This window comes from Sinohyriopsis cumingii, chromosome 18 (assembly GCF_028554795.1).
Source record: "Sinohyriopsis cumingii isolate HCF-2022 chromosome 18, ASM2855479v2, whole genome shotgun sequence".
Lineage (NCBI taxonomy): Eukaryota > Metazoa > Mollusca > Bivalvia > Unionida > Unionidae > Sinohyriopsis > Sinohyriopsis cumingii.
The window spans coordinates 59903856-59915372 of record NC_142978.1 but is presented as its reverse complement, the minus strand read 5'-3'; the positions used below and the strand labels follow the sequence as shown (position 1 = coordinate 59915372).

At 34.4% G+C, this 11517-nt stretch overlaps 1 protein-coding gene across 2 annotated transcripts in view; it reads right to left on the bottom strand.

The window, feature by feature from the left end:
* Positions 1-4225: 4225 nt before the first annotated feature.
* The window catches only part of LOC149776750 (uncharacterized), a 41248-nt gene continuing 33956 nt past the window's right edge, over positions 4226-11517 (bottom strand). For both annotated transcript variants that reach the window (XM_089941422.1, XM_089941423.1), the window contains exon 9: positions 4226-10400. In XM_089941422.1, the coding sequence (XP_089797548.1) occupies positions 9688-10400 (713 nt within the window). In that variant the 3' untranslated portion in view covers positions 4226-9687. The remainder of the gene's footprint in view (positions 10401-11517) is intronic.

Sequence of the window (11517 nt, the reverse complement as noted above, 5' to 3'; positions counted from 1 at the left end):
TTTCAGCACACGATAGGCTATACATGGCGGCCAGTATTAATGGTGGGGGAAGAACCCTGAAAAACCCAGGGAAGAACCACCGACCCACGAGAAGCTACTGGCAGGCTTTCCCACGTACCCACGCTAGCCGAGCCTTGGACTCGAACCCAGACAGACAGAGGTGAGATGGCAGTGATCCGTAACGGAGAGTGCTTTAGACCACTCGGGGCCCCCATATTTTTAGTAATTTATATTTTTAAATATTGGAGCCCAACAGTATTTTTTTTTTACCCAAAGCATTTCCAGATCAAGATCATGTTTTGAATGGTTTCTGTCATCTGGCTACAAGGCCATACTACAGTAAAAATTAAACAAAATTTCCTAATGACTGTTTTTTAAGTTTATATGTAGATGACGCAACTTGATCATTCCCAGAGATGTTTCTAATGTTAACTGTAATTGGATTCCTGATGTACAGAAAATGTCATGCAAATAAATGTAGATGTCATTAAAGTACTGTATGTAATGATGACTACTCAACAAGTGTGAGCGATTTTGGAAAATGACATTTTGAATCACAGTTAAAAGAAATTTGTCTGCAAATGGGTATGCATGACAAAACAGTAGGGCTAATAGTTTGCAATACAGAACAGTAGAGCTAATAGTTTGCAATACAGAACAGTAGGGCTAATAGTTTGCAATGGAACAAACATTTTCAAGCTGCTCGTCATAAAGTAAATTCAGTCTGCGGTTATTAAGCAAGATAAGACCAGATCTGTCAACGTAACATAAACATGTACATTATAAAAGCTATATCCAATCATACCTTGACCAGTGTTGTTTGGGTAAATGCCCCTCATGCAAATCTTTCAAGTTATTCTTATTGCAATACAGTAGAACTTCGATTATCCACCACTCTTTTAACCGTCAGTCTCTGTTAACCGTCTGGGCATTGTCCGTCAAAATCTTAAAAACGGGTACATGTACATGTGAAGATACATGTATTATGATTTTTTGATGACCCAGTCTATTGTATAATACTTTTAATGTACATATTCTACTATCCGTCTATTCTCATAGCCGTCATGGTATCGGTCCCACCTCCAAACGGATAATTGAAGTTCTACGGTAAATGCTTGCAGACTCATCCAAGATAATGCTGAAAATGTCCCAGATGCAATAAATGATATTAAAATGTAACAGTAAATGAACAAATAATTTTGGGAAAAAATTAACTTATGCACAAAGTTTCACGCAGTATAATCACTCTATATCTCGAGGAATTACTGTGTGCCAGTAAGCATGCAACACTCCCAATTCAAGATCAATTATAGGTAAGGGCTGTTCCAGTAAAACATACCCAAGACCCAGGGGTGGCACTTTTAATGTGGGGTACTCCCCTATAGATGCAATTTAGAATTTCCTTTTCCTTATAATATGAACTTTGTGCAATCAAACTATCCCGACATTTGTTTTTAAAACTGCCGTCCTTGGGTACCATGTAGATTTAAATGGAACAGCCCTAACCAACTGTTCATTCCAAAACCAAATAAAGCATTATTTAAGAAAAGTTTTCAATATTTTGGGTCACTAACTTGGAACAGAATTAAAAATGAAATTAAGGAAAGTGCAAAGTAATATGTATTTAATTACAATTATTTAATTTACTGGTACGAAAACTTAACCTGTTTGATTAGACAAAAACATTACAACTTAAAATATAAATTCTCAAACCTTCCACATTGTATCGCTATCCTTGTACTGTATACACACAATGTACTTAGTTGAAGTGGGTTTTAAAATTGTCTGTTCATGGTTCCCCCTCTTACATGGCCATCCCTTCTGCACTGGGAAAGTGGCCACATAAGACAGGTGGCTTTCCCAGAGGTGGACTACATTTCTGAGAAGTATGTGTATGTAGTAAGAAAGCTATAAGTCACTTCAAAGCATTTGATATCTTTATTTAAAAGCAGCATTAATTATTACAAGATTTTTCTGGTCTTGAGAACAGACTTTTTCAAGTTAACATACATTAATAGTTATTAATCAGAACAAAAGCATGAAATGCATATGGAGTATTGTTGGCATGTGCATTGCAAAACCATTCAAAAACATGATTTCAATCTTGGTACATACATTGCTTGGCTTTAAAATAAGTCTCTTTCCATTTACTACATTTTCCCACTGCTGCAGAATGTTCTCCTTATCTTATGATTTTGTTGAGTCTTCCCAACATTTTTCGGCAAGAACTCTTAACCTCTCTCCATTGTTGTCAAGTCAAATAATTTTAACTTTTTCTATGAAGTATAAATTAATTTTTTTTGTGATAACATGTTTAGGTTTTGAAATCATATATTCCTATGTTGCTAATTGTACAGTACTGCAATTTAATTATGCAAAATTTTTGGAGTAGACGAAATGTCTTATTTGTAAAAGGAAGTGATACATGTACTGTCACAAGATTTTTTGGTCCGTCTGGTACCCTGTTTTATTCAAGGTTACTTTTTCTCAGTTTGTTAATCAAAGAAATCTATATCTAGCCTATGCCGATTGTGTTATGATCTTAACAATGATGTCCGGTTGTAATCATCAAAGAAAAAAGCTTAACACTTTGTGAAGCCCCAGACTCAACATTGTTGACCCCATTTACTGTAAAAGTTGGCATTAATGATGTAACATGAACCTTATTGGCATATGTAATTTAGTCAACACTTCATTTAGTAATGAAACCCAGACGCTGGGAAACAGACATCGGTAAACAATCAGAATATGTCACTTGTAAGGGGTAAATTTTAATTTTGAACCAATATGCTGGCTGCTGGTAGTGTTAGAGGGGTGGACTTTCTCGAGGAGTACTCTTGGACACAAACTCATTAGTGCCAAGGAATTCTAGCCATAAAAAGTGGGTGGCCACTGGTCAAGGGGGCCATTCAGGAGGGGGTTGTTGTAGGGTTTAACGCCATTTTTCAGCACACATTCATGAGGGGGATCACTGTATATAAATTGAGCTTAATAATAATTATGGGGGGGGCTTGAACATGTATAGTGGTTTTGGTTTTCTTTTTGTTTGATGTTTTAGGGGCATTTTCTTTGGAAAGAATTGAGAGTTGCATGTTCCTCTTTTACTGTATGTGCAACTATGTACTTTTATGTAAATATGCAAATAAGAAAGGTTTACAGTGAGGATATGTTATCTCTTTAAATAAATTCATTGTTTTTATTATTACTATCATTATCTAGAAAATCTACAGGAAGGATTGCAAACGTGAATAATGCAAATTCAATTTTAGTTTACAGAGTACCAATCCTAACAGACTTTTAGTTCCTCTGAACCAAATATTTTGAGCAAGTGTCTGAAAAAATGAAATATGCAAACCCTAACCTATTAAAACTGAGCATAATGCTGAAGTGACACAATTTTCACTGTTGGCTGTAGTACTAATAAAAACATGCACATATTTGTACCACAAAATGAATTAAGAAAACTTTAACCTCGTAGTCAATACCAGATGGTATGGACACCTGGATTAATTGCAACACATTCATCCAGAACGACTTTATAATCTTTTAAAAAATTTAACTTTATGGCTAATCTAGGGACGGCAACCAGACTGCAGCCCAGTCTAACTGTAATGACTAAGATTTGCTGTTGCATGAATGCATACCCTTCCTACCCTTGACCTTCTGACCAGCCAAGTGCAATAGATCTTTATCTTCTGAACAATCTGTTTACAACAAACATATTATTTTTAACATTTTTTAAAATTACAATTGATATAAATAATTTTAAATCATGAAATGAAAACAATTAGCATTAAACTGCACTTGAAAATGATAAATACATAGATATTTTCTTTTCCTATGTTAATACCAGATAAGATTTCATTGTGTGGTACCAAAAAAGAAATTTTAACAGTTGATGTAGGAAAAGAACATTTTCTTTTTATTTTATATCAAATTTGCTCCAGCATCTCAGTTTAGAGTATTAAACTTGCTCTTTGGCATAACATGCTCTCATCCCCACCCCTTTTCATACATTCACCTCCCTTTGATAACCTGATCATAAAAATATAAGTAACTTAAGAAAACAGTAAGATGTGGTTGACTTAATCTATTGCAGTAAATTATGTTTTTGTCATTTTGTAAACTACTTGATTTTATCTGAAAACAGCATGTCCAATTCAGTACATCACTGGGTTTGTCTTCATAAAAGTATGTGGAAATAAACTGAGAGAAACGAACAGCATCTGGTCAAATTTCTATTTCAAAGATTAATTTCCATGTCGGAAATGTAAGGCAGTTTCTATTTATTTATTTTACTTCAGAAAGTACTTGTTTTTGTTGTTGCGCGTACAACTTTTGTAGCCCAATTCAATCGAGCGTCATATGGCTTGATGGGAAATCTTATATTTTCATATGAAAATATAAGGATATTTTTTTCAGATGTGAAAATATAAGCATATATTTTTCACATATGAAAATGGAAGCATGAGAAAAAATTGAAAATTATTTGGCAATAAGTCTATATTTCACACCTAAGTAAATAATAAAAGAATATATATAACAGATTTCATAAGAAAAGGGCTTGACAAAATTGTTTTTTTACCACTGAAACTTAAAACTATACAACATAAAATGACAAACTGGATCATGATAAAAGCTTTCATATAACTGTTCTTTTAAAAAGTTTTTTTAACTATCAAATGAAAGTAATATAAATAAGCACTCAGAAAATAATAGTCTGAAGGTGTCCATAATGAATACATATTCTTTCAACAGCCACTATCATTCAGCAAGGCAATAATAGTCTGAAGGTGTCCATAATGAATACATATTCTTTCAACAGCCATCATACAGCAAGGCAATAATAGTCTGAAGGTGTCCATAATGAACACATATTCTTTCAACAGCTATCATTCAGCAAGGCAATAATAGGCTGTTGGTGTCCATAATAAATACATATTGTTTCAACAGCCACTATCATACAGCAAGGCAAAGCCAGAACATAGTGAAATATTCAAAACACTGATTTCCCATGGCTACAGCATTGTTGCAGCCAGACCACAAGATTTGTAAATTTAAAACATAATTTTGGAAAGTGAATTTTTGCCTAGGATAATTGATCCAACTTTTACAATGGTATAAACCACCAAAAAATTTTAAAATCTAGGTTGACTTATGCATCCAATGAAAGACCATCTTATCTGTTTTAATTAACAGATCCTAAATAATTGTTAATTAATTTTAATGATAATTAGTAATTTGTATTTAAGAAAATTAACCTTCTGTATACTACTGCTTTTCTTTCTTATTTATCTAGTTCTACAAAAGCTTTCTTATTCAACCAGTCTATTCGCTGTTAAGTAGAGTATGCCCCAATCCAGTGGCAACTACAAGTACCCTATTGACTGTTATGTACAGTACACCACAATCCAACAGCAACCACAAAAACTCTATTTACTTTCATGTATAGTTCACCCCAATCCAACAACAACCACAATATACTCTATTCACTGTTATCTACAGTATGCCCCAAACCAACAACAACCACAAGAACTCTGTTCACTGTTATGCATAGTATGCCCCAATCCAAAAACAACCACAAAATACGCTATTCACTGTTGTGTTTGGCACACCCTAACCCAACAACAACCACAAGTACTCTATTCACTGTTATGTATGGCACAACCCAATTTAACAACGACCACAAGTACTCTATTCACTGTTATGCATAGCACATTCCAATCCAACAACAACCACAAAGTACTCTGTTCACTGTTATGTACAGTATGCCCCAATCCAACAGCAACCACAAGAACTCTATTCACTGTTATGTACAGTATGCAGACATGATTTTGGTCTTCCATAAAAAAAGCTGAAAATTTTTTATGGGGGGTTTGGGTGTCCTCCCCTAGCGGGGTCTTGAGGGACAGCGCCCCTGATCCAGGGGTCCAAAAACGCATTTTACACTCATAAAAAACTGCTCCTGGTGCAACTTATGATTATAAAATAAACCAAAATAATCATTCGAAAAACTAATAAACTTACAAAAAATGTTCAACTTTACTTCAATAATTTCACTATTTATAGTCACATGAATTTGTTCTCCAATACTATTGATGCTGAAGTTATTTCATGTGCATGTCAGTGTTCACTTCATAATTAACTCACAATAATTTCTCAATTTTTGCAGCAAATATATTATACTTCTCTTTTTTCATAACAAATCTGTAAAATAAAGACCCAAGTACATCAACTATATACAAATAATCCCAAACAGTCACTTGTCTTTTTCTCCAATGGACACAACCTGTTGATATGCCAGTCGAGCTCTCTTTGCAGCTTTGGCAAAGATTTCTTTAGCCTTCCTTTTTGTCACTGACTTTTTTTTGGCTCAATGTGCAATCGTTTCTTTTCCTTCTCAATGAAAGCCTTTTTCCTTTCAAGCTGGTGATTGTATTGGCAACATGCAGTGTGAATATTCTGACAGAGGGCTACATCTGTTCTCTCGTGCAAGAAATCTTTCTTGTTATAGTAATTATTGCATTTTTTCCAGATGCCTTCTGAGCTTTGATTTTTTCAGTGTACAGCTTCTTTTGTAGGTACTGTTCCAAACTCTTCCAACTGCGATTACCACAATTCAGATCTTCCTTGCAGAGGTCACAAAATGCCAGTCCTCAAGTGTTCAGTACTCTTATAAACTGACCAACTAAATTTCCATCAACTTTTCGCTCCAGCCATTCCCATTTCCATACATTTTTAAAAACCTTTATCTAAACTTTTTGTGTCATGCTCTCTCTCTCTCTCAACAACTCGGGACGTCATGTTTTGCAAGCATTCTTCTTCTTTCCATTGCCAGTTTCCATTAATATGGAACAAATAATTTACAAGGGTCGTTGCAGAATTGGACCGGAAAGATTGTTTTTAAAGAACCGGATCGGAGATGATATAAAAAACGGATTATATCAAGAAAAATCTGATTCAAGCCAGGAGAAAAGCAGAATTCCGCTTTAAAACAGAGATAAATCACATCTGAGTATGCCCCAATCCAACAACAAACACAAAGTACTCTATTCACTGTTATGTAAAGTCCAATGCAACAACCACAAAGTACTCAGTTCAGTTTTATGTATTGTATACCTCAACAACCACAATGTACCCATATTAAAATAATCCTCAATTCAACAGTCACAATATATTATGTATATCTGGCCTTAACCAAAAACAACCACAATATACTGTTGCTTACATTCCTTATAAATGAATACATTATAAAAATATGTTTGCTTTTTGAAATGCATATGGGTGCTGAAACAAAAGTTATAAATTTATGCAATGTTAACATATGAAACCTGAACAACTATGACAGCTATGCCTTGGTATATGATGGGGTTTCTGGTAAAATCTATGTTTCATACACCTATGTAAATTAGAGCCTTGAAAAGAATATATAAACTGACTTTACAAATTAACAAATATTACAAAACCAATTTCATATCATTTCATTTGCCTGAAAGTGCAATTGACAAAACCAAAAAATAAATATATGTATATGAAAATTAATTCTTTTTAATATATTAATACAATTCAATCTCTACACATAGTATACAAATGAACATGCAAGGCATGGATAGCCAATGACCTTAATGTTTTGTCAACTTATTACAGATATATTCATTGACCTTAATGTTTTGTCATGTTATTACACAGATATATTCACTGACCGTAATGTTTTTTCAAGTTATTACACAGACATATATCAACTGACCTTAACTTTTAGCATGTGTCAAGTTACTAGACATTTTTACATCTATAAGCAACATTCTTTACAAATTACATCAACATGCAATAAACTGAATACAAAAGTTAAACACATTTAAAAAGTCATTGTTTATTTAACAATAAAATGTAGTCTAGAACTCCACAGTGCACAGATAAGACCATCTGGGTAGATTCACACCAGGTCATGTTTTGTTTCAGACAGGTCTATCCTTAGATATTGTGTGTGTAAAATTTGTCAGCTAAGACAAGATAGCGCTGTTGTGTATCTAGGTGAATAGCGAAAGTCCTAATTGTAACGCCAATCACTCTGACTTTCTAAGTCCTAATTGTAACATGAATCACTCTGGCCTTCAAAGTGAAATTCTAACTGTAACACAAATCACTCTGACCTTCTTTCAATGAAAGTCCTAACTGCAACATGAAACAGTCAGACCTTCAAAGTTAAAGCCCTAATTGTAACATGAATTACTCTGCCCTTCTAAGTGAAAGTCCTAATTGCAACACGAATCATGCTGACCTTCAAAGTAAAAGTCCCAATTGCAATCCTCATCACCCTGACCTTTCAAGTGAAAGTCCCAATTGTAACACCAGACCTGCCAACCCTAATAAAACTGACTCAGTAAGGCAGTTGACTTTCTGGCCCCTGAGTTTGACCAGCTTTCGGCAAGGTGCAACAAAATATCATGCGCTGCTAATGTAAATTTAGAAAATATGTATTTGTTGTTGTTGTTGTTGGGTTTAATGCCATTTTTCAGCACACGATAGGCTATGCATGGCGGCCAGTATTAATGGTGGAGGAAGAACCCTGGAAAATCCCGGGAAGAACCACCGACCCACGAGAAGCTACTGGCAAGCTTTCTCACATACCCACATTGGCCGAATCCTAGACTCGAACCCACACAGACCGAAAAATGTGTATTTAAAAAGTTCTGCATTCTAAACTGATGCAGTGACAGTAAACATTATGTTCAACTGAAAAAGTTCTTAAAGTACACATAGACCTTATTTACCTTAGTACCACTGCACCAATTTCAGTTCCAAACCCAATGCAGCTCAAAGTCTTTTTGCTATCTCTCAACTAAACATAATTCTTGGACTTTGTACCATTTCACTTGATGACAACAATCGTATTTCCCACCATGAAACATACTAAAATCATCACATGATGTCTAATAAATGTAATTGTGTCCCTTCCTGCTTTTATTCAAAGGAATCTGAATATTTCTTTTTATTCTTCTGTACTTATTATTAACATTCTTATGAGATTTATTTTCCTGTTTGTCTTTAACATGTATTGCTTGCTGGATGCTATTTAAAAAAATTCTATAATCAATAGTTTGATCATGTAGACATTTTGCATGTAAAAATATGTGCAGTTTAAAGTGTCTGAGGTACTACTGTAAAGCTAGTCTGGTTCCCTGACTAACTTCAACAAATCTAAGATGAAACCCGATCCAAATCAAACAAAGACAAGCCAATTATCCAGATTTTACCGCAACAATCTTATTTCCATAGTGTTTGCTCTCATTCCATAAGTCTATATTTTAATGATAATTTTTGTAAGACTGCTATCAAAAATACTAGGGTTGGCAGATCTGTAACACTCATCACCCTGACCTACAAAGTGTACAGTACCCAAAGTTTATACAAATGGTGAACAGAATTGGGTCTGACTACAGAATGATATTGTACGATGATGCTCATATATCTAATTTGGATGACCTAACATAACCATTCCAGAAATCAATAAACCACAGAAATTTACAGAACAAAATGTGATCATTTTGTGGGAACAACAGGCCCCTTGATGAATCCATGTATTTAAACTACCAAATTATCCAAATGTCATTTTCTTTCAAAACAACAAAACTGAATATTATTTACAAAAATAGATTCACAGCATTCTAAAGCTGTAGATGCCAATATTCAAAATAGCTTTGAAAAGTCTGGTATGTTTCCTTCTTGGTCATGCATGGAACTGTCATCCACCAGTTTTGGTTTCATTTCACCATCCATCCTGCTGAACGTGGACAAACCTCTCACTGAGTAGGGGATGGCAGGTGCTAGCAGAGCTGGAACAAGTGGAGTTGAATCTCCAGACACTGACTGTCTCATCTTTTTGCCAGGATGTTGATGTAGTTCAGCCTCATGCTTGCGTTTTTCTGGCTTTCCTCCGAGGGACATGCCTGCCTGACGTTGTGAAATGGAGTTCTGGGCTGCTGGATTGAGATATACCCCATTCAATATTGATGGTTCTCTGTGTTTTGATGACACCTGGACTTGTAGGGCATGTAGTAATCCTAGGTTGATAGCTCCAGCTGCCCTTTCCAAAGGCTGTATAGTAGTAGCTACACTCCTGGTTTCAATGTCAGTCTCCATCTTTCTAGAAGGGCTTGGCATGGGTGGCTGTGCATTTTGCCTCACAGTTTCCGTCATTGCTAGGACATCAGTACCTCCTTCAAGGACTTCACGTTTCTTTATGTTCTTTAGGGTTTTCTTCCGCAGTTTTTCTTTAGTCAGGTCTTTAACTCCACCATTAACTGCCCTCATCTCACCTGCATCCTGATGGTTTTCACTGGGATGGGTGACAAGCCTCCCATTCTGTGTCTGTTGACATTGTTTTTGTTTTACTTCCAAACCTGAAAAACAATAAAACAATTATCTTAATAAAGATAAACTGATGAATTAGCTGGTATAAAATGTGCAATGTAAATATATGTTAACTGGAAACCATTTTTTTAAAAAAAAAGCAAAAACATGCATCTCCCCTCCTCCATGAAAATTAAGGTTATTCTTGGATAATACTGTTTGATAAAAAGTCTACAAGTTGATTATGTGAAGTTATGTTAGTAGTGTGATATAGAATGTGCCTGATTTAATGGTCTGGATTTTAGTCTTCCCTCTTCTAAACTCAAAAGTCCGGTCAATTTAAGTACCTGCACACATTAGGACAAGTGGGACATCTGTCAAAAAGACAGCCAAGTGTATAAAATTGTGGACCAAAAGAAAAAAAGAATATTTCTGTTTTGTACATCTCAGCAGAAAAAAAAAAAATGAAAAATCTTCTGGCCATATATATCATGGTACAAAGATCTAACCTGAGTCACCAACATCAACCAACAAACATGCATGCTAAATTTAATTTCTCTATATATACCTCTAATTTTTGTGCTAACAAGGTTTTTGTAAATAAAAAAAGTCAATAACCAAAAACGTTAAAAAAAGTAAATCTGCCTCAAAATCTAATCATGATATATATATATATATATATATATATATATATATATATATATATATATATATATATATATATATATATATATATATAAAACAACCAAATTCATTTTTATACCTCTTGGAATTTGATTACTGATCATTAAAAAGAAATTGTATTCCCAAAATTAAAATTCCAAAATGCTCAAAAATCTGTTTTATAAAAATGGAAATAATTCTACAACTGCCTGAGAGTATAATCAGGTCATCCATATATTAATGCAAATATGCATACCAATTTTTTTTTGTTGAGCAAGAAATCTTTGCTTAAACATGCATAGTCCACAAAATTAAAACTGTAAGAACTGAAAACCAAGGTCACAGTCACCAGAATATATCAGGCCCCACCATGATAAAACTTCATTTGATTTCAACTATTACTCACAAGTCTTAAATAATATTTTGTTAGCCAAAGTGTTGAGTGATGGTTTTTCCTGGACTGGTTCAGTGTCAGGATCTACTCAAGGTATCAAATCTTTGGTC